Consider the following 18,103-nt stretch of genomic DNA (forward strand, 5'->3'; position numbering starts at 1 on the left):
GTCTATAGAGTTTTTATTGGGGTGTTCATGATTGATTGGATCCTTAGCCATGTGATTCAACTCAATCTCCAGCTCTTTTGCCCTCCTGGAGGTCAGGCTGGCCCAAAGTCAGCCCTCTAATCAAATGGTTGGCCTTTCTAGTGACCAGCCAGAAATTATCCTGTATCTATCTAGGGTCCCACCATGAGTCATCTCATTAGCATAAAGACACTCCTATCACTCAGAAAATTCCAAGAGTTTTAGGAGCTCCACCCCAGGAACTGGGGTCAAAGACCAGACACATTCTTTATTATACCATACTGACATTTACCCTTCAAAGAAAAAAAAAAGAAAAAGAAAAAGCTGGTCAAGCAATTTAAACATATACGATATATACTTACTTGATTTTAATTATTGCACTAGGGACTTCCCTGGTGGTCCAGTGGCTAAGACTCCGCACTCCCAATGCAGGGGGCCCGGGTTCGATCCCTGGTCAGGGAGCTAGATCCCACGTGCCACAACTAGGAGTTCTCATGCCACAACTAAAGATCCTGCATGCCTCAACTAAAGATCCCACATGCCGCAACGAAGATCCCGCATGCCACAGCTAAGACCTGGTGCAGCCAAATAAATAAATAAATAAATAAATAATTGTACTAAATTAGAAAATGTATATAATGAGGACAGCAATTCAGAAGCCAATTTGCCTTTTATCATTTGTTTAGTGAGTAAAAATCAAAATGCTACCAAAAAATTACTAAGATGGAAGGGTTTCTATTTTGTTTGGGGGGTTTTTGTTTGTTTTTCTGGGCAAGTGTTTTTGAGTGACTGGAAATATATAAACATGATTTAGGCAAACTTTCAAGAGCTCACTTGCTTGTAAACAAATGTTTATTAAGGTCTAAGGAATTTATTTGTTTTCCTATTGGTAGGAAAATAAGAAGATGGTAATTGTCACCTCTGCCATTGAAAGGCCTGAGGGTGTCAGCCCAGACATCTAACTCAAAGGCTGAGGTGAGCAATTGGTTTCTCCCAGTGTGACGGACAGTCTCTAAGGTGGCCTTCATGATCCTATCCTCTGATGCGTACTCCTTTGTGTAATCCCCTCCCTCTGAGTGTGGACAGGACCTCTGATTTGTCTTCTAACCAATAGAATACGGAAAAGGTGATTGGATGTCACTTCCATGATTATGTTATGTTATATGGCAAAGTTGATGGGATGACACTCCCATGGTTACATTAAGACTTTGTCTTGTTAGCACACTCACTCTCATTCTCCTGTTGGCCTTAAAGAAGTAAGCTGCCATGTTGTGAACTTCCTATGAAGAGAGCCATGTGGTAGGGAACTGTGAATAGCCCCTAGGAGGTGAGGCTGGCCTCTGGCTGATAAACAGCAAAATGTTGAAGCTCTCAGTCACATAGCTGCAAGCAAATGAATTTTGCTAACAACCTGAGTGAGTTTGGAAGCGAGTTTTTCTCCATTCAAGCTTCCAAATGAGAATGCAGCCCAGCAAACACCTTGATTGAAGCCGAATGACACCCTGAAGCAGAAATGCAAGTAGCCTGTGTTCTTGGAACTAATCCTCAAGAAAGTGAGAAGATTGGGGGAGTGGGGGGAGAACCAACTAGATTCAAAATTTGTTTTTCAAATTCTTTTATTTAAAGGTCTCAGTGAAGCCTTCAAATATTTAAATTATGCAGTGGTGTTTTTTGAAGAGAATAGTAAGAGCCTTGAATTCTGTTCTAGGGTCAATAGAATAATGAACTGCTTACTGAGGAAGTTGTTAAGAGGGAAAGTGTCAATTTACTTCCTCTGAAAAATTTTGTTGATGTCAAATTAACTCCAGTCTCTAAAATTTTTTCATATTTTTTGTGGTAAAATACACATCACATAAAATTTACCATCTTAACCATTTTTAAGTGTACAGTTCAGTGGTAGGCTCAATCATACTGTTGTGCAACTGTCATCACCATCCATCTACAGAACTCTTTTCGACTTGCAAAATGGAAACTGTATACCCATTACCCCCCCCTCCATTCCCCTTCCCCTCAGCCCCTGGTAACCACCATTCTGCTTTCTGTTTATGAATCTGGCTGCTCCAGGTACCTCGTAAAAGTAGAATCATACAGTATTTGTCTTTTTTTGACTGGCTTGTTTCACTTAGGCTAATGTCCTCAAGGTTCATCAGTGTTGTAGCATTTGTTACAATTTCATTCCTTTTTAAGGCTGAATAATGTGCCATTGTAGGTATATATATATACACCACATTTTGCCTGTTCATTGATAGACACTTGGGTTGCTTCCACTTTTTAGCTACCAAATTCTAAATTTTAAGAAGACAGAGAAAACATGGCTAATTTAAAAACTAGTGCTTATTTTAGATCCAATACAAATTTTAGGTCTACCCTGTGACATAATGAATTCTCTTAAAATCAATACCTGCATTGTATTTATGCCATTTTATAGGATTTGGATAATTTATAATTGTAATAAATATAGGGTTTTATAGTTGTATCTTTGCATTTGTGACAATATTGTGACATTTGTGACATACCTATGATTTATTTGATTTTCTAGCTCAGGGGTAAGCAAACTATGACCTATGGGCCAACCTGCCTGTTTTTTGTATGGCTTGCAAGCTAAGAATAGTTTTTACAGATGCATTAGTACTCAGTTTGATGATAGAGGTACCAACTATGAACCCCCATTAAGCAAAATCCCAAGTGACCTCCAATGAGAAAGAGGAATTTAACATTAAAAAAAAACTGAATTTTACACTTAACTGCAGTGTGTTAGGGAGTTCTCTTGGATGTGGTGCAATGGACTGGTTTGATTATATAAACGAATCTCTGAAGACTCAGTTAAAACTTTGATTTTTCTATACAACCTTTCCTGCTCTTTTGCTACCACCTTTAACTATAATCATCACAGATAAAATGTAGGTTGTTCATTTTATAAAACTAAATCAAGTTATACTTATGATTTCTACTCTTAAGTTATATTTCAGGTTATAAAAAATTTACACAAACAGTAACAACAACAAACTGTAGTGAACTCCTAAATCTTTACTTGGGAAAATGTTTCCAAACTTCACCTTTCTGCACTATCTCTGCAGCCTCTCTACATGTTCAAGTGATGGTAGCCTTTCATCATAGCTCTTTGCTGGTAGTTTGGGTCTGGATATTCATACTTCATAGGATAATTCTTATTGTACTTGGACTTTGACTTCACTAGGCAACAGCAAAGGATTTTTCAGCAAACTATATTAATGTTAGAATACCACAGAGTTGGGCTTCCCTGGTGGCGCAGTGGTTGAGAATCCACCTGCCGATGCAGGGGACACGGGTTCGTGCCCCGGTCCGGGAAGATCCCACATGCTGCGGAGCAACTGGGCCCGTGAGCCAGGGCCGCTGAGCCTGTGTGTCCGGAGCCTGTGCTCCACAACGGGAGAGGCCACAACAGTGAGAGGCCCGCGTACCACAAAAAAAAAAAAAAATACCACAGAGTTGTAAAATATGTAGAAACGTGTAATTAAGGAAAGCTTGAAAATAGTGTATCATTTCATAACAAATCTTTAAAATCGTTCAATCAGAGAAAGCGATTTAAGAGGTTGGTGCCTTAAGGTAAAGGGATTCTTAGTTTTTTTACCCCTATAAGATTAAGTTGAAAACAAAAGTTGGTAAGTTTAAGTAATAACACATAAAGGCTTTAACCATTGCCATAAAAATTAATAACAGGAGTTCCCCTCTCTGATTAGCAATGCAAATCAATTAAGTAGAAAAATTATGGAAATCCATTTTTGAAGATTATCGACATTTTTCCTCTAACATTAAATTTTGACTATATTTTTGTAAAGTGGTTAAAGCCAGAAAATGTATTTTATCATCATTTGTAAGTATAAGCTACTTGGAAGCTTATGTCATTCAGTTCTGGATTAACTTTCAAGGTGACTATTGAAAATTCTTAGAATGTTTTAGGAAATTTTTTAAAATATATTTTTTCAGAGGAAGTGGCAAATAAATAAGTACATAGGATTTGTCAAATTGATTTTTGCTTTTGTCCTCTTTTTTAAATGGAATTGGTTTTCCTCCTATAAACTATAATGAATAAAGTCTACAGAAATCCTATATGATTGATATTTGATAGATTCATTCAACACATTGATATACTATAATTGCTACAGTGATATGATAATATCTTGATACAATAATGGTGACAGAAGCTCTGTATGGAATCCTAATGGAATTTCTTCACATTTAAAGGTATGTAGAACTACTCTTAAAAACCTTATGAGAAATCATCTTTTGGACTTTTAAATTTAAATTAATAGACTTTATTACTTATAACAGTTTTAGGTTTACAGAAAACTTGAGCAAGATAGTACATATCCCTTCTCCCCCTACCCCACAGTTTCCCTATTCACATTTTGCATTAGTGTGGTACATTTGCTGCACTTGATGAACTCAATATTGATACATTATTATTAACTAAAGTCCATAGTTTACCTTAGAATATACTCTGTGTTATACAGTTCTGTGGGTTTTGACAAATATATAATATCCTGTATTTACCATTACAGTATCATACAAAGTAGTTTCCCTAAAAGTCTTCTCTGCTCTTTTGTCCATTTTTTAATTGGGTTGTTTCTTTTCTTATTGATGAGTTTTAAGAGTTCTTTGTATATTTTGAATACATGTCCTTTATCAAATAGATGTTTTGCAAATATTGTCTCACAGTCTTTGGCTTGTCTTTCCATTTCTTAATGGAGCTCATTTTCAATGAGCGTTTGTTGAATCAACCATTTTCTTTAAAGTCTTGGAATAGTTGCTCTATTTTCTCTGATTATGGTCTCTCGTGTACTCTTCTGAAAGTTTACAGTTTCACTTTTTATGCTTAGGTCTCTAATCCTAATCCACATGGATTTTTTGTTTGTGTACTTGGTATGATGTGTTGGGATTTAATTTAATTTTTTCCCACATGGATAACCAATTGCCCTGGCACCTTTTATTGAACTTAGTAATAACTAATAAGTTCTAATACTTTGTTGACTCACTTGGATTTTCTCAATAATAGTCATACCCTTTGTGTGTAATGGCAGGTTTTCTCCCCCTTTTCTAATCTTTCAATCTTTTTATTATTTTTTTTTCAGCTTAGGATATCCTGTACCATTTTAGAATGGAAGTGATAATAGTGGAAATTCTTGTCCCTCACTTTTAAGGGAATACTTCTAAAATTTCATCATTAAATATGATGTTTACTGTACATTTTTGTTTGATATGTTACATCAAGTTAAGGATGCTTTCTTATATTCCTAGATTTTTTTTTCTTTATAATTATGTCTGGATGCTGAATTGAATCAGATGCTAGGAGGTTTTTTTTTGCTTGTTTTCTTTATATCTCTAAGACATGGTTTTTTTTTTTTTCTGTTTAGTTAATGTAGTAAGTTACTCTAAAATATTCTTACATTCTTACCATAAACCCATCGGAAGTATCTATTAGTGTTCTTAAAGAATTATTTGGGTTCTCATTGATTTTTTTTAAAATTTTCTATTTTATTAATTGCTGCAAAAGGAATGGTAATGATCATTGAATACAACTATCTCTAAGACTAAGAATATGAATGTAAAGTCTGACAATATAGAATTGATATAATTTTCAAGAGTTAGAGGCAGAAAAGAAAGAGAAGGTAGAAAATACACAGATTCTCTCCAGGCAAGATGGCGGGGGGTGAGGCTGGTGTGACTTTAGGGTAGCCGCACCTTTCTCGGCAAGATCTCAACACTTTGGTGTTACCAAGTTGACACCGCTTTCACATGAAGTTATCAGCAGACAGGCCACAATTAATACAGGTGCAATTGGTCATGTAGCTCATGGGAAATCTACTGTTGTAAAGTAAAAGCTATTTCTGGAGTTCACACTGTCAGGTTCAAAAATGAACTAGAAAGAAATATTACAATCAAACTTGGCTACGCTAATGCTAAGATTTATAAACTTGACGACCCTAGTTGTCCTCTGCCAGAATGTTATAGATCCTGTGGAAGTAGTACACCCGATGAGTTTCCTACAGACATTCCAGGGACCAAAGGGAACTTCAAATTAGTCAGACATGTTTCCTTTGTTGACTGTCCTGGCCATGATATTTTGGTGGCTACTATGCTGAACGGTGCCGCAGTGATGGATGCAGCTCTTCTCTTGATAGCTGGTAACTAGTCTTGTCCTCAGCCTCAGACTTCTGAACACCTGGCTGTGATAGAAATCATGAAACTGAAGCATATTTTGATTCTACAAAATAAAATTGAAATGGTAAAAGAAAGCCAGGCTAAAGAACAGTATGAACAGACCCTTGCATTTGTACAAGGTACAGTGCAGAAGGAGCTCCTATGATTCTAATTTCTACTGAAATACAATATTGAAGTTGTCTGCGAGTCCATAGTAAAGAAAATTCCAGTACCCCCCAGAGACTTTACTTCAGAACCCCGACTTATTGTTGTTAGATCCTTTGATGTCAACAAATCTGGCTGTGAAGTTGATGACCTTAAGGGGGGTGTAGCTGGTGGTAGTATTCTAAAAGGAGTATTAAAGGTGGGCCAGGAGATAGAAGTCAGACCTGCTATTGTTTCCAAAGATAGTGAAGGAAAACTCACGTGTAAACCCATCTTTTCCAAAATTGTATGGCTTTTCGCAGAGCATAATGATCTTCAGTATGCTGCTCCAGGTCTTATTGGAGTTGGAACAAAAATGGATCACACTTTGTGCCGGGCTGACGGAATGATGGGGCAGGTACTTGGTGCAGTTGGAGCTTTACCTGAGGTCTTCACAGAATTGGAAATTTCCTATTTCCTGCTTAGACGGCTTCTAGGTGTACTCACTGAAGGAGACAAGAAAGCAGCAAAAGTGCAAAAGCTGTCTAAGAGTGAAGTACTTATGGTGAACATAGGACCCCTGTCAACAGGAGGAAGAGTTAGTGCAGTCAAGGCTGATTTGGGCAAAATCGTTTTGACTAATCCTGTGTGCACAGAAGTAGGAGAAAAAATTGCCCTTAGCCGAAGAGTTGAGAAACACTGGCGTTGAATTGGTTGGGGTCAAATAAGAAGAGGAGTGACAATCAAGACAACAGTAGATGATGACTGAAGAATTAAATAACAGATTTGGATGAAGTCGGAATTTCTCTTAACAACCTAGGGGTATATTTTCAAAGTAATAGTGAGGAATTAATTTCACAGCTCATTACCTTAGGAGTAGCTGTAAGGATATTCTCATTTTTTGGTGATGAAAATTTAACCTCTAGTACTAAAATAGGGTCTACAATAAATGTAAAAATTGGTGTAATGTTGGATTGAATCTACATTTTACCAGAAATTAATCATTCCCAAATAACGTCTAATTTATACATCAGTGCAGGTTTGAAAGGACACTGCTACAACCAGCGTTTGCTGTAGCACACATTACCACTGAACCTGTTTGAAATAAAATTTTTCTTCTAAAAAAAAAAAAAAAAAGAAAGTACACAGATTTCCTCAGCTTTCACAATCAGTTATAGAGCTATCATTTAAGAATTAGAGATATTAGTATACTTAAAGTTATAAAGATAAGCAGTAAAAAAATATCAACTAAAATTGGGTGGTGGGGAGAAGGGATCAAATATATCTTTCATTAGTTATCATCAGGAGTTAATAAACATTATATAGAACATGGAAATACAGGTTTGAGTATTAGAGTTATAAGGATAATCAATAATAATGTTGCTATTATTAGTAAGTATAGCACTTAAATTTGCAAAGTGCTGTTTAAGTGCTTCAAGTATAGTAACTCATTTATTTCTCATACCAATCTGAGGTAAGTACTGTCATTATCCCTGTTTTGCAGGTGAGTTACAGAGAGGATAAGTGACTTGCTCAAAGTCACATAGTAAAGGATTCAACCAAGGGAGTTTGCCTCTAGAGTATATGCTTTTAGCCATTGTGATATATTGCATCTTAAATGTATCACTTTCAAATTTACATACACTCAAATGTAAAACAAATATGAATGATAAAAAAACTGAAGTCAATAAAACAAAAAAATAGAAAAATTATCATCATAATAAAAAAATATAAATAGGTTAAACTCACCCATTAATAGAAAAAGTGAGGTAGGCCTGTATATCCTGAAATTGAAAGAGCTTTGCAGATATTTATAAATAATCAGGGTGAGGAAGAAATGTCAAAAAATACAAATACTGTAGTTGATCTCTTCTGTGTTTAAAGAAACACACCAGGACTTACCTGGAGGTCCAGTGGTAAAGAATCCGCCTTGCAATGCAGGGGGCGTGGGTTCAATCCCTGGTCAGGGAACTAAGATCCCACATGCCTCAGGGCAACCAAGCCCAGGTGCCACAACTACTGAGCTCGGGCGCCTCAACTAGAGCCTGCGTGCTGCAAACTACAGAACCCACGCGCCCTGGAGCCTGGACGCCACAACTAGAGAAGAGAAAACCCCAAACCCGCATGCCACAATGAAGACCCTGCACGCTTCAACAAAGATCCCACGTGCCGCAAATAAGACCCGACACAGCCAAAAATAAATTAAATAAATAATAAATAAATCTTTAAAAAAATAAAATAAAATCGCTAAACACACACACACACCAAAATCCCTAAAATATGTGTATGTATATAAATGGATAGAACGAGGGGTCACAAGAGTACAGCATTAATAGCAGTTACCTTTTGGGAGGAGAGGAAGCTTAGCAGAAATGAAGAGAGACTTCTTAGCTTTACTCTGTATATTTTTATATTGTTTGAATTCTGCCAAAAATGTGTTACATAACTCAAGCAAAATTTTTTTAAAGTGTGTATATGTAAATAAATAATGTCAACAAGAAAAAGGTCAGGAAGAACAGAATTTAAACTGTTAGCACTCAATATCTCTGAAAAGTAGAATTAGAGGTAACAGGAAGATTATTTTTCCCTAATTTACTATATATACTTCTGTATTATTTGAATTTTAATGTTACAGTGAACATTTTTTAACTAGAAAATGAAGAAGAGAATATGTGATCACTGTCACTTGCCTTTCTTCTTGTATAAATTATCTGTTCCTGTGCTTTATTCACTGACTAGATAGTTTTTAACAAATTTCATTGGAACATAGTACATGAATAGACTTCAGAACGTACATGATTTTAATGAGATTTGCAGTTTAAAGATTTGGCAGCTCTTTTTTGTCATGTAGGTCTTGGTTTAAATGTTACCTCTTTGGTTAAGTGAGGCTTTTTTTGACCATCAGAGGAGCCCTCTGGTCTTTATCATGTTGTCTTGTTATATTATGATAATAATGTTGTCATCATCTAGTCTTGCTTACTTTTTATCCTAAAAATAATTTGTTTTCTTTCCCTGAAGTATAAGATCCACGAGAGGAAGAACGTGCCTTGATCATCTTGTAGCACAGGACCTAAAATAATTCTTGGCATATAGTAAGCACTTAGTAAATACTGTTGCATGAATGAAAAAAGTAATACTCATTCTTAAAAATTCAGAAACTTACATTTAGGCCATCCAATAATGGCTGAGCTATGGTGAACTGATTAATGATAATTCATAGGAATCTAGTAATCAGAATACCAGTTTGTTTATTTATAGTAATAGATATGAATAGTGTAATAAACAGAGCTGGATATGCATTATGGGTTTTTTCCTAGCATTATTATGCAAAAAGCAAATTTAATCAAGAATAAAAAATGAATAACACGTGGAAATTGGGAAAAAGAGAGGTGGGCAGTTTTAAAAAATACTAGATACTATACTCTGGCTATTGATTGTGTTGCCTAACACAGGGGCCCCCAACCCCTGGGCCGCGAACCGGTACTGGTCTGAAGCCTGTTAGGAACCAGGCCGCACAGCAGGAGGTGAGCGGCAGGCCAGCGAGCAAAGCTTCATCTGCCGCTCCCCATCGCTCCCCATCGCTCACAGTACCGCCTGAACCATTCCTCCCGCTGTGCGTCCGTGGAGAAACTGTCCTCCACGAACCTGGTCGTTGGTGCCAAGAAGGTTGGGGACCGCTGGCCTAACAAGTATATTATCTAGTAAATGTTTATTCTTGGTCCTGAGAATTGTAAGAGGCAGTATGAATGATTTGGTGTTGCTGGTCCAGTCATAAAAATAATAAAGTGCCAGTCCGATTGATGGTGAATTAGATTGTGCACTTATGCAAACAAAGAAGAGCATTAAGTTAAAGTTGTAGTTTGTTACAAATCAAAGAGTAAAAATATGACATAAATGGTGGTTCCCCAAAAAGCATTCAAAGTAATAGATAAGCCCTTATTAAAGCTCACTGATGGAGCTGCAAGTTTCCATTTTCCATTTTTCTAAGTTGAATAAACCCTGAACCTGAATCAGGTTTTGCCTGGAAATCAAAACTACACCATTCAGTTTGAAAAGACAGAGGCAGATATTTTTTAAAAACTTTAGAAATGTTTGGGAAAGATAGATAAGTGGTACATAAGTAGTAGCACTGATTAATTACTACTTTTCATGCACTGTAGAGTAGAAGACAGGCAGTGTAGTATAGCAGATCTTCAGCCATGTGCCTGAGATTCAGTCTTAGGGCTGCCTCCCACTTGTTGTGTGACCTTAAGTAAATCATATGCTCTCTGTGCCTCAGTTTCCTTGTCTTGGGGTACTATATCTTCATAAAATTGTTGGGAGGTTTAAGCAAGAACGTATGTGTGTGTGTGTGTGTGTGTGTGTGTGTGTTGTGTGTGTGTGTGTGTGTGTGTGTGTGTGTGTGTGTGTAGTTTTCAAATGGTGCCTGGCAGATAAAATAGTACTACATAGGTGTTAGCCACTCCTATTGTTATTCAACAAATATTGAATATTTACTGTCAGTCACTGTACTGAGGATGGGAAGGTCCTGCCCTAGAGGAATTCAGAGTTTACTGTAGCTCAGGGCTCTACTGCATCTTCTCTACTTCCATCCGAGTTCTTTTTTCCTGTATCTTGTCTCTTATTTCCAAGAGAATACATTCAAAGTTCTAGTGTAATCTCATTTTTTAATTTTCCCCCAGTTTTACTGAGATATAATTGATAATGTTGTATTATTTTAAAGTATACCACATAATGACCTGATATATATATATATATACTGTGATGTGTTTACCACAATAAGTTAACATCCATCACCTCACATAGTTACAGTTTTTTTTCTTGTAATGAGTACTTTTAAGATCTCTAAGATAAATAAGTCGTGGGGATATAATGTACAGCATGGTAACTATAGTTAACAATACTGTGTTGTGTATTTAAAAGTTGCTGAGAGAGTAGATCAATGTTTAATTTTTACCTGATATTTGTAGAGGTGGTTAGAAAGTTGACCTGCCGAGTAAAATAAAATATTTTAAATTCATTTAAATTTTTGTTTTATAGATGTTTGTTTGCTACTAATGGGTGTGAGCAAGTTAGATATTCTATATCGGAGACTTCTCCTTACAAAACTTTTTATCAGAGGATGGGGAAGGCCAGAGGATCTCAAAAGGTAAGCATTTTTTCTGAATGCCTCTTCTAAATTTGTTGTTTTAGTAAACATTTGAAACTTCATTTCAGTTATAAAGTCCTTTACTATAAATGTAAAGTGATTGGTAAATTAAGCATTAACTACTATATAAGAAAGAAATTATTTCCTTTTCTCTTTTATCTAATTATTGCTCTTAAGTTTTAACCAATATAATCATAAATTGAACTATTTTAAAAGTAATTCAGACTTAAAAATAAAGAGCTCTCAGACATAGATTTTTAACTTTGGTAATTTTTTATCGATTACAGATTTCAGGGACTAAACTTTCTTCAGTAACTTGAATTTGTAATGACTATAAAACTGTGATATACTGTAGCTCATGAAGTATTTGAACTTGTGAAAAATAATTTTAGGGATTTGTGTCTTTAATTTTGAGTTTTGCATATGTTAATTACTTTTGGAGCAATGATATTTCTCATGTTTTTTCTGAGACAAAATGTCAAGCTTGAAAAAACCCAAAGCCTAATTTTTTCTTTAATTATTAAAATTAAATTTTAACATAGTTTATGAACTGGACTTGCTAATTTTTAATTACTTTTCATCAGTCTCAATATAATGGAAATACTGAAGTTTTTCCTTTTTTCCCCCCCCTTCCCATAATAGACTCTTTGAATTCAGAAAGATTATTGGAAATCGAGAAAGATGTCAGAATCTGGTTTCAAGTGATTATCCAATATACATCGATAAGGTATTCAGATGAAAGAAATGCAGTTATAGAAATTCAGGTTTTTGGTTTCAAGTGATTATCCAATATACATCGATAAGGTATTCAGATGAAAGAAATGCAATTATAGAAATTCAGGTTTTATATAACTGTGTGGCAAGAGTGGGCTGAATGTTGGAGTATAATAACAATAAACTCTAAAACATGAGTACAATATAGATTTTTCATTTAATATTTTTTAAAATGCTATTATGTACCCTAACTGAATGCATATAGTAACTATATGCATGTTTATATGGGAGCATATATTTAATACTTAACTAAATACAAGAAAATATTTAGGGATGGATCTTTTGGACCTCATCTTTTATCTTTAGGCTCAAGAGAGTTAAATTATTCAGAAGAATTACAAGTAATACAGGGAAATACTCTATTGAGAGAATCAGCACATGAGAAGTTACTAGAAAAACAACTGTTAAATAACATCAGGGAAATGTTATGGGATATAGTTAATTGCTGAGAGAAGGGTAGAAAGAAAATGCTATAAAATTAGAGAATATGAGAAAATATATTTGAAATAGTTTTGTTTTTAAGCAGCCATGTTTTCCTGTAAAACACTTCTAGGCTTATGTAATTGGATACTTGAAGCGCTGTAGGGGAGGGCCTGCAGCTGGGTAGGCTTCACATCCCTCACGGCCTTCAACCACAGTAACTCTACTTTTGTTGCTTTTATATATTGGATGTCTTTAGCAGATTTCATTTTTCAAAAGACTTTCACTGCTAAAAACAGGATCTTATAAATTGGAAATCCCTCCTCTATACCACATAGCTGTTCCTTTTGTATCTTCTGGATTTAGAACACTTCTCCCTCAAATTTTGCTAAATATTTCCATTTTCTCTGTTTTTTTCCTATTAAAAAAATCATAGGCTTGAACAAATTTAAAACATACCAAGTAAAGATCAAAACTCTAATTTATGCCACTTTCCACCTCCTAATTCCATTTTCCTCCCAAGGAGGAATTACTGTTAGGATTTTAGAATGCTTTCTTACAGATATCCTTCCTCTCCCCAACCTTCTCTCTCTTGCTCTCTCACTCTAGGTTTTTAAAGATTGAGATAAAATTCAAATACAGAAAAATTACCCATTTAAAATGTACAATTCAGTGTTGTTGTTCTTTATTATTACATTCCCAAGATGTGCAACTATCACTATCTAATTCCAGAACATTTTTATTGCCCCCAACAGAAACCCTGTACCTATTAGCTGTCACCTCCCACTTCCCCAGCCTCCCACCTGCTGATAATCACTCATCTGTTGTCTCTGTGGATTCACCCATTCTGGACATTTCATATAAATGGAATCATCCAACATGTGGCCTTTTGTTTCTGGCTTATTTCACTTAACAAATTTTTAAGGTTCATCCATGTTGTACCATGTACCACTGCTTCATTCTTTTTTATGGCTAAATAATATCCCATTGTGTATATGTACAACATTTTGTTTATCCATTATTCAGTTGATGGGCTTTTGAGTTTCTACTTTTTTTTTTTTTTTTTGGCTCCATCGGGTCTTACTTGTGGCACACGGGATCTTCGTTGAGGCATGTGGGATCTTTTGTTGTGGCACGCACGAGGGCTTCTCTCTAGTTGTGGCATGCGGGTTTTCTCTTCTCTAGTTGTGGCATGCAGGCTCCAGGGCACGTGGGCTCTGTAGTTGTGGCTCCAGAGTGCGTGCGCTCTGTAGTTTGCAGCGCCTGGGCTTCTCTCTAGTTGAGGTGCGCAAGCTCAGTAGTTGTGGCGCGCAGGCTTAGTTGCCCCACGGCATGTGGGATCTTAGTTCCCTGACCAGGGATCGAATCTGCGTCCCCTGCATTGGAAGGCGGATTCTTTACCACTGGACCACTAGGGAAGTCCCGAGTTGTTTCTACTTTTTAACTGTTATGAATAATAATGCTATGAATATTCATGTACTAGTGTTCTTGTGGATATATTTTTTTCAGTTCCCTTGGGTATATATCTAGGAGTGGAATTGCTCAGTCACATGGTAACTGTATGCTTAAATTTTTAACAAACTGTCAACTGTTTTCCAAAGTGCACCATTTTACTTTTCCACAAGCAGTGTATAATGCTTTCAATTTCTCCACGTTCTTACTAATATTTCTACTTGCCCTAGCCTTCCTAGTGGGTGTGAAGTATATTTTATTGTGATTTTGATATGTCTTTCCCTAATGACTGTGATGTTGAGCATCCTTTCATATACTTATTGGCCATTTGTATATCTTCTTTTGAGAAATATCTGTGAAACCCTTGCCCATTTTTAATTGGGTTATTCCTCTTTTTAGTGTTGAGTTGTAGCTTGCTTAATTTTTAAATCTGTCTTATATATGGCTCTGAAAGTGTTTTTTTTCTTACCAAATTGCCATTTATCCCAACACTATTTGTTGAATTATTATTCCCTTTCACATTAGTTTGTGCTGCCTCCTTTGTCAAATAATTCTTCTAAAATAGATAAAAGAAAACTTTAAAACTGTAGGAGGCACAAAGATGACTAAAATGTTAACACTTCCTGGATTAAAAACTTCGTATTATACATGTTAGGTCTCCTTACCATTTTCAAAAAATGCAATGCAATCCCAATTAAATATTCAGTTTAGAGCTGAGGTCCATAAAAGGATCCTAAAATTATTTTGGGAAGAACTCAAATATATATTTGGGAAGTACAGTCAGATCAGGAATACTTGAAAAGGAAGACTGGTAAGTAAAAACTATCTCAGTCATATATCAATGGGTATTGTAAGGCACAGTATGATCAGCATAGCCTGACACTGGTTTAGAAATAAAAGATATGCTATTGAGACCTGATAAATGATTGAAAATAATTTGTAAAATTATTTTACAAAAAAATTTATGGAAACTTACTTCATGATAAAGTAGTATTTTAAGTCATTTGCAAAGAAAATGTGGATTATTTAATAAATGATGTTGAAACAACTGGTTAGTATTTGTGTTTTTTAAAGAGGTTGATATATTTAGCTTCTAAAAATACAGATTTTTGTTTCTGGTTTTAATGAAAATATGTGATGCTTTACTGCTAATTTAATTTTGACTATTGGCCTGATTTTTTTTATTTAAAAAAAATAACTAAGGTGGAAAAAAAACTTAGGTGTTGAATATTAGGAAATGCCTTTGCTACATATGTAACTATCACATTTCTCCTTACTTAATGTGTTGACATGACTCATTTCATCAATAGGTTACCTGAAAACAAGCCATTTTAACATATATAATGTCAACCCTTATTTGATTGTGGTAAATTATAATTTGTTTGTAAATTGTTTTTATATTTATCTTTATATTGTTGAATTCTTGTAACAAATATTTTATTTTGTTATTGCATGTCATTGTACAAATAAGGTTTACTTATAGTTTGTTTTCCCAAGTAGACTCAAGTAGAGAACATAGAAGGAAATGAAATGTGTGTAGGAGCCTTTAGAAAGCAGAATGGAGCAAAAGGATACTTAGTAGGCATTAAAAAAAAGTTACAATTGAATAGAACTTTTTAACAGAAAACATCTATGATAGACCTAGATACCACTGTCCTTGTGTATGCATCTTGGTTTTGCTTTTTTTTAGATTGAAGAGCAGTCAGACTGTAAGATCCTAGATGGACACTTTGTTTCCCCCATGGCCCACTATGTGCCTGACATCATGCCAATTGAATCTGTTATTGCAAGGTAAGTATTTTTATTCAGAAAGTTAAAGTAGTAGGTTGTTTACATTCATTTATACAATTAAAATAATACCAATGCCATATTATTTCAAATTACTTATTATTAATTGCAATAATTATTTAGCATTTTCCCATTAAATGGGGGGTGGGACGGAGTAAAAATACAGAGCTTTAGTATACATTTGAACTTAAGTTGTTATCAGCTTAATCTTCAACATTTCAAGAAGCAGGACAGTGCTGGGAATGCTAAATGAAGCAGAGTTGTTAACGTTGGTAGTTTTGATTATGAGACTGAAAATTAAGAGTTAGTTTTCATGAGTACAAAACAGATATAATCATTAAACCATCCTAAATTTTCTTGTCTATGTTCTATTCAACAATTTATTGACAATAGATAAGTAGTGATATTTTCCCTTGCCCAGGCAAAGTAAGCTCAGAATTCAGGTTTATGTTGCCTGAGAACACAACCGCCTAAGGTCAAACCTTGAGGTGACAGAGTGCAGTGTTCTATTGTGATAATAATTCCAAAATGTCAACTGCTAAGGAAATTAAAAAGAGAAGTAAATCAGTTTGGGAAGATAAAAAAGTTCTGAAGATGGATGGTGGTAGTGATTGCATAACAATGTAAGTGTGCTTAATGTCACTGAACTGTACACTTAAAAATGGTAAAAATGGTAAATTTTATGTTATATATATTTTACTACAATGATAAAAAAAGAAGTCATATAGGAAAAAACATTAAATGAGAGGACCAAGATACTACGATAAGAAGACGACAAATAGAGAAGACTATGTTTTTTCTGGTGTGGTTTGCTTTTACCTCCAAACATAAAAGTTTTAATAAATCAGATCCTGTTATACACTCCAAGGTGAAAAAAAGATAACATGAACTATGTTATTGATATCAACAGCTTGTACAGCCAAGCATTATTCCTGCAAGGAGAAAAAGTGGAGCTATCTAAAGAATTGTTTTTCTAGGACTTAATCATATATATTGATGTCTTTAAAAATAAGAAAATTTCATTATGCATATATAAAGTTGTGGTATTGAATAAGGTAAAAATGATTGCAATAAATTCTGTGCTTATATTGTAATTGAATTTTTAATACCGTAACACCAAGCAAATTTACAGTATCTTTGTTGCCAGTTGGGCAAACATTAGTTTAATCAGTCAATTACAGTTTTGTTTTGTTTTTTCTACCAGAACATATGTTTATTTTTATTACATTCCCATAACCATTATAACAGAATTTTAATGCATTTAAATAAATAAATAAATGATAATGAAAATTCATCAGTGCCTGAAAACTCAGATTTTTTTAAACTACTAAATGATCATGATATTTTAAATACACAATTCTACATTGCTAATATCTATTGAAATAGAATTTATAGATGAATAATCATGCCATAAAGCACCTGTACGTTCATCCAACAGGACATGGAAAACAGCAAGTCAATTACAGTTTGAATGCAAAATTCTGAATGACCTTTTCTCCCAAATAATTTAATTATAAAACTTTTAAGAATTCAAAGTTTGTATTAAAAGGCTTTTAGTTTCACTGATGTGTTTTATTTTAAATAGGTTCCAATTTATTGTGCCTAAAGAATGGAACAGCAAATACAGACCCGTATGCATTCATCTTGCTGGAACAGGAGATCATGTAAGACTTTATTATAACATCTTAATCCCTAATTTGTTAAGTTACTCTCCTTAACAGATGTGGTTATTATATTTTTAAATTTAATTTAATTTTAATTTTATATTAGAGTACAGTTGATTTACAATATTGTGTTACTTTTAGGTGTACAGCAAAGTGATTCAGTTATACATGTACATATATCCATTCTTTTTTAGATTCTTTTCCCATATAGGTTATTACAGAATACTGAGTGGAGTTCCCGATGCTATTCAGCAGGTCCTTGTTGTTTATCTATTTTATATATAGTAGTGTGTATATGTTAATCCCACACTCCTAATTTATTTATTATATTCTTTAAGTACATCATCTTTTCTTTCCTCAGCATTACTGGAGACGACGAACACTAATGGCTCGTCCTATGATTAAAGAAGCCCGAATGGCTTCTTTGCTGTTAGAAAACCCTTATTATATCCTTTTGTGATACCTAGAAATCTTTTCTCTTATTTATTTATTTATAGATTTAGTCATCGAAAGG

At 34.6% G+C, this 18,103-nt stretch overlaps 2 protein-coding genes and 1 pseudogene across 4 annotated transcripts in view; 2 read left to right on the top strand and 1 right to left on the bottom strand.

Annotated features, from left to right (window-relative positions):
• Positions 1–18,103, bottom strand: part of MFSD8 (major facilitator superfamily domain containing 8) — a 125,883-nt gene that overhangs the window by 62,816 nt on the left and 44,964 nt on the right. Inside the window, exon 1 of one of the 3 annotated variants that reach the window (XM_055086216.1) lies at positions 6,625–6,693. The exons of the other annotated variants lie outside the window; for them this stretch is intronic. The gene's annotated coding sequence lies outside the window, so the exon portion shown is untranslated. Of the gene's footprint in view, positions 1–6,624; positions 6,694–18,103 lie in introns of those variants that run through there. 3 annotated transcript variants of the gene reach the window in all.
• The window catches only part of ABHD18 (abhydrolase domain containing 18), a 39,712-nt gene that overhangs the window by 4,808 nt on the left and 16,801 nt on the right, over positions 1–18,103 (top strand). Inside the window, exons 2-6 of the mRNA XM_007121214.3 lie at positions 11,383–11,491; positions 12,134–12,218; positions 15,828–15,928; positions 17,511–17,589; positions 17,951–18,035. Coding sequence (XP_007121276.1) covers positions 11,400–11,491; positions 12,134–12,218; positions 15,828–15,928; positions 17,511–17,589; positions 17,951–18,035 — 442 coding nt within the window. The 5' untranslated portion in view covers positions 11,383–11,399. The remainder of the gene's footprint in view (positions 1–11,382; positions 11,492–12,133; positions 12,219–15,827; positions 15,929–17,510; positions 17,590–17,950; positions 18,036–18,103) is intronic.
• LOC102993723 (eukaryotic translation initiation factor 2 subunit 3-like) lies at positions 5,363–7,051 on the top strand (annotated as a pseudogene).

This window comes from Physeter macrocephalus, chromosome 7, assembly GCF_002837175.3.
Source record: "Physeter macrocephalus isolate SW-GA chromosome 7, ASM283717v5, whole genome shotgun sequence".
Lineage (NCBI taxonomy): Eukaryota > Metazoa > Chordata > Mammalia > Artiodactyla > Physeteridae > Physeter > Physeter macrocephalus.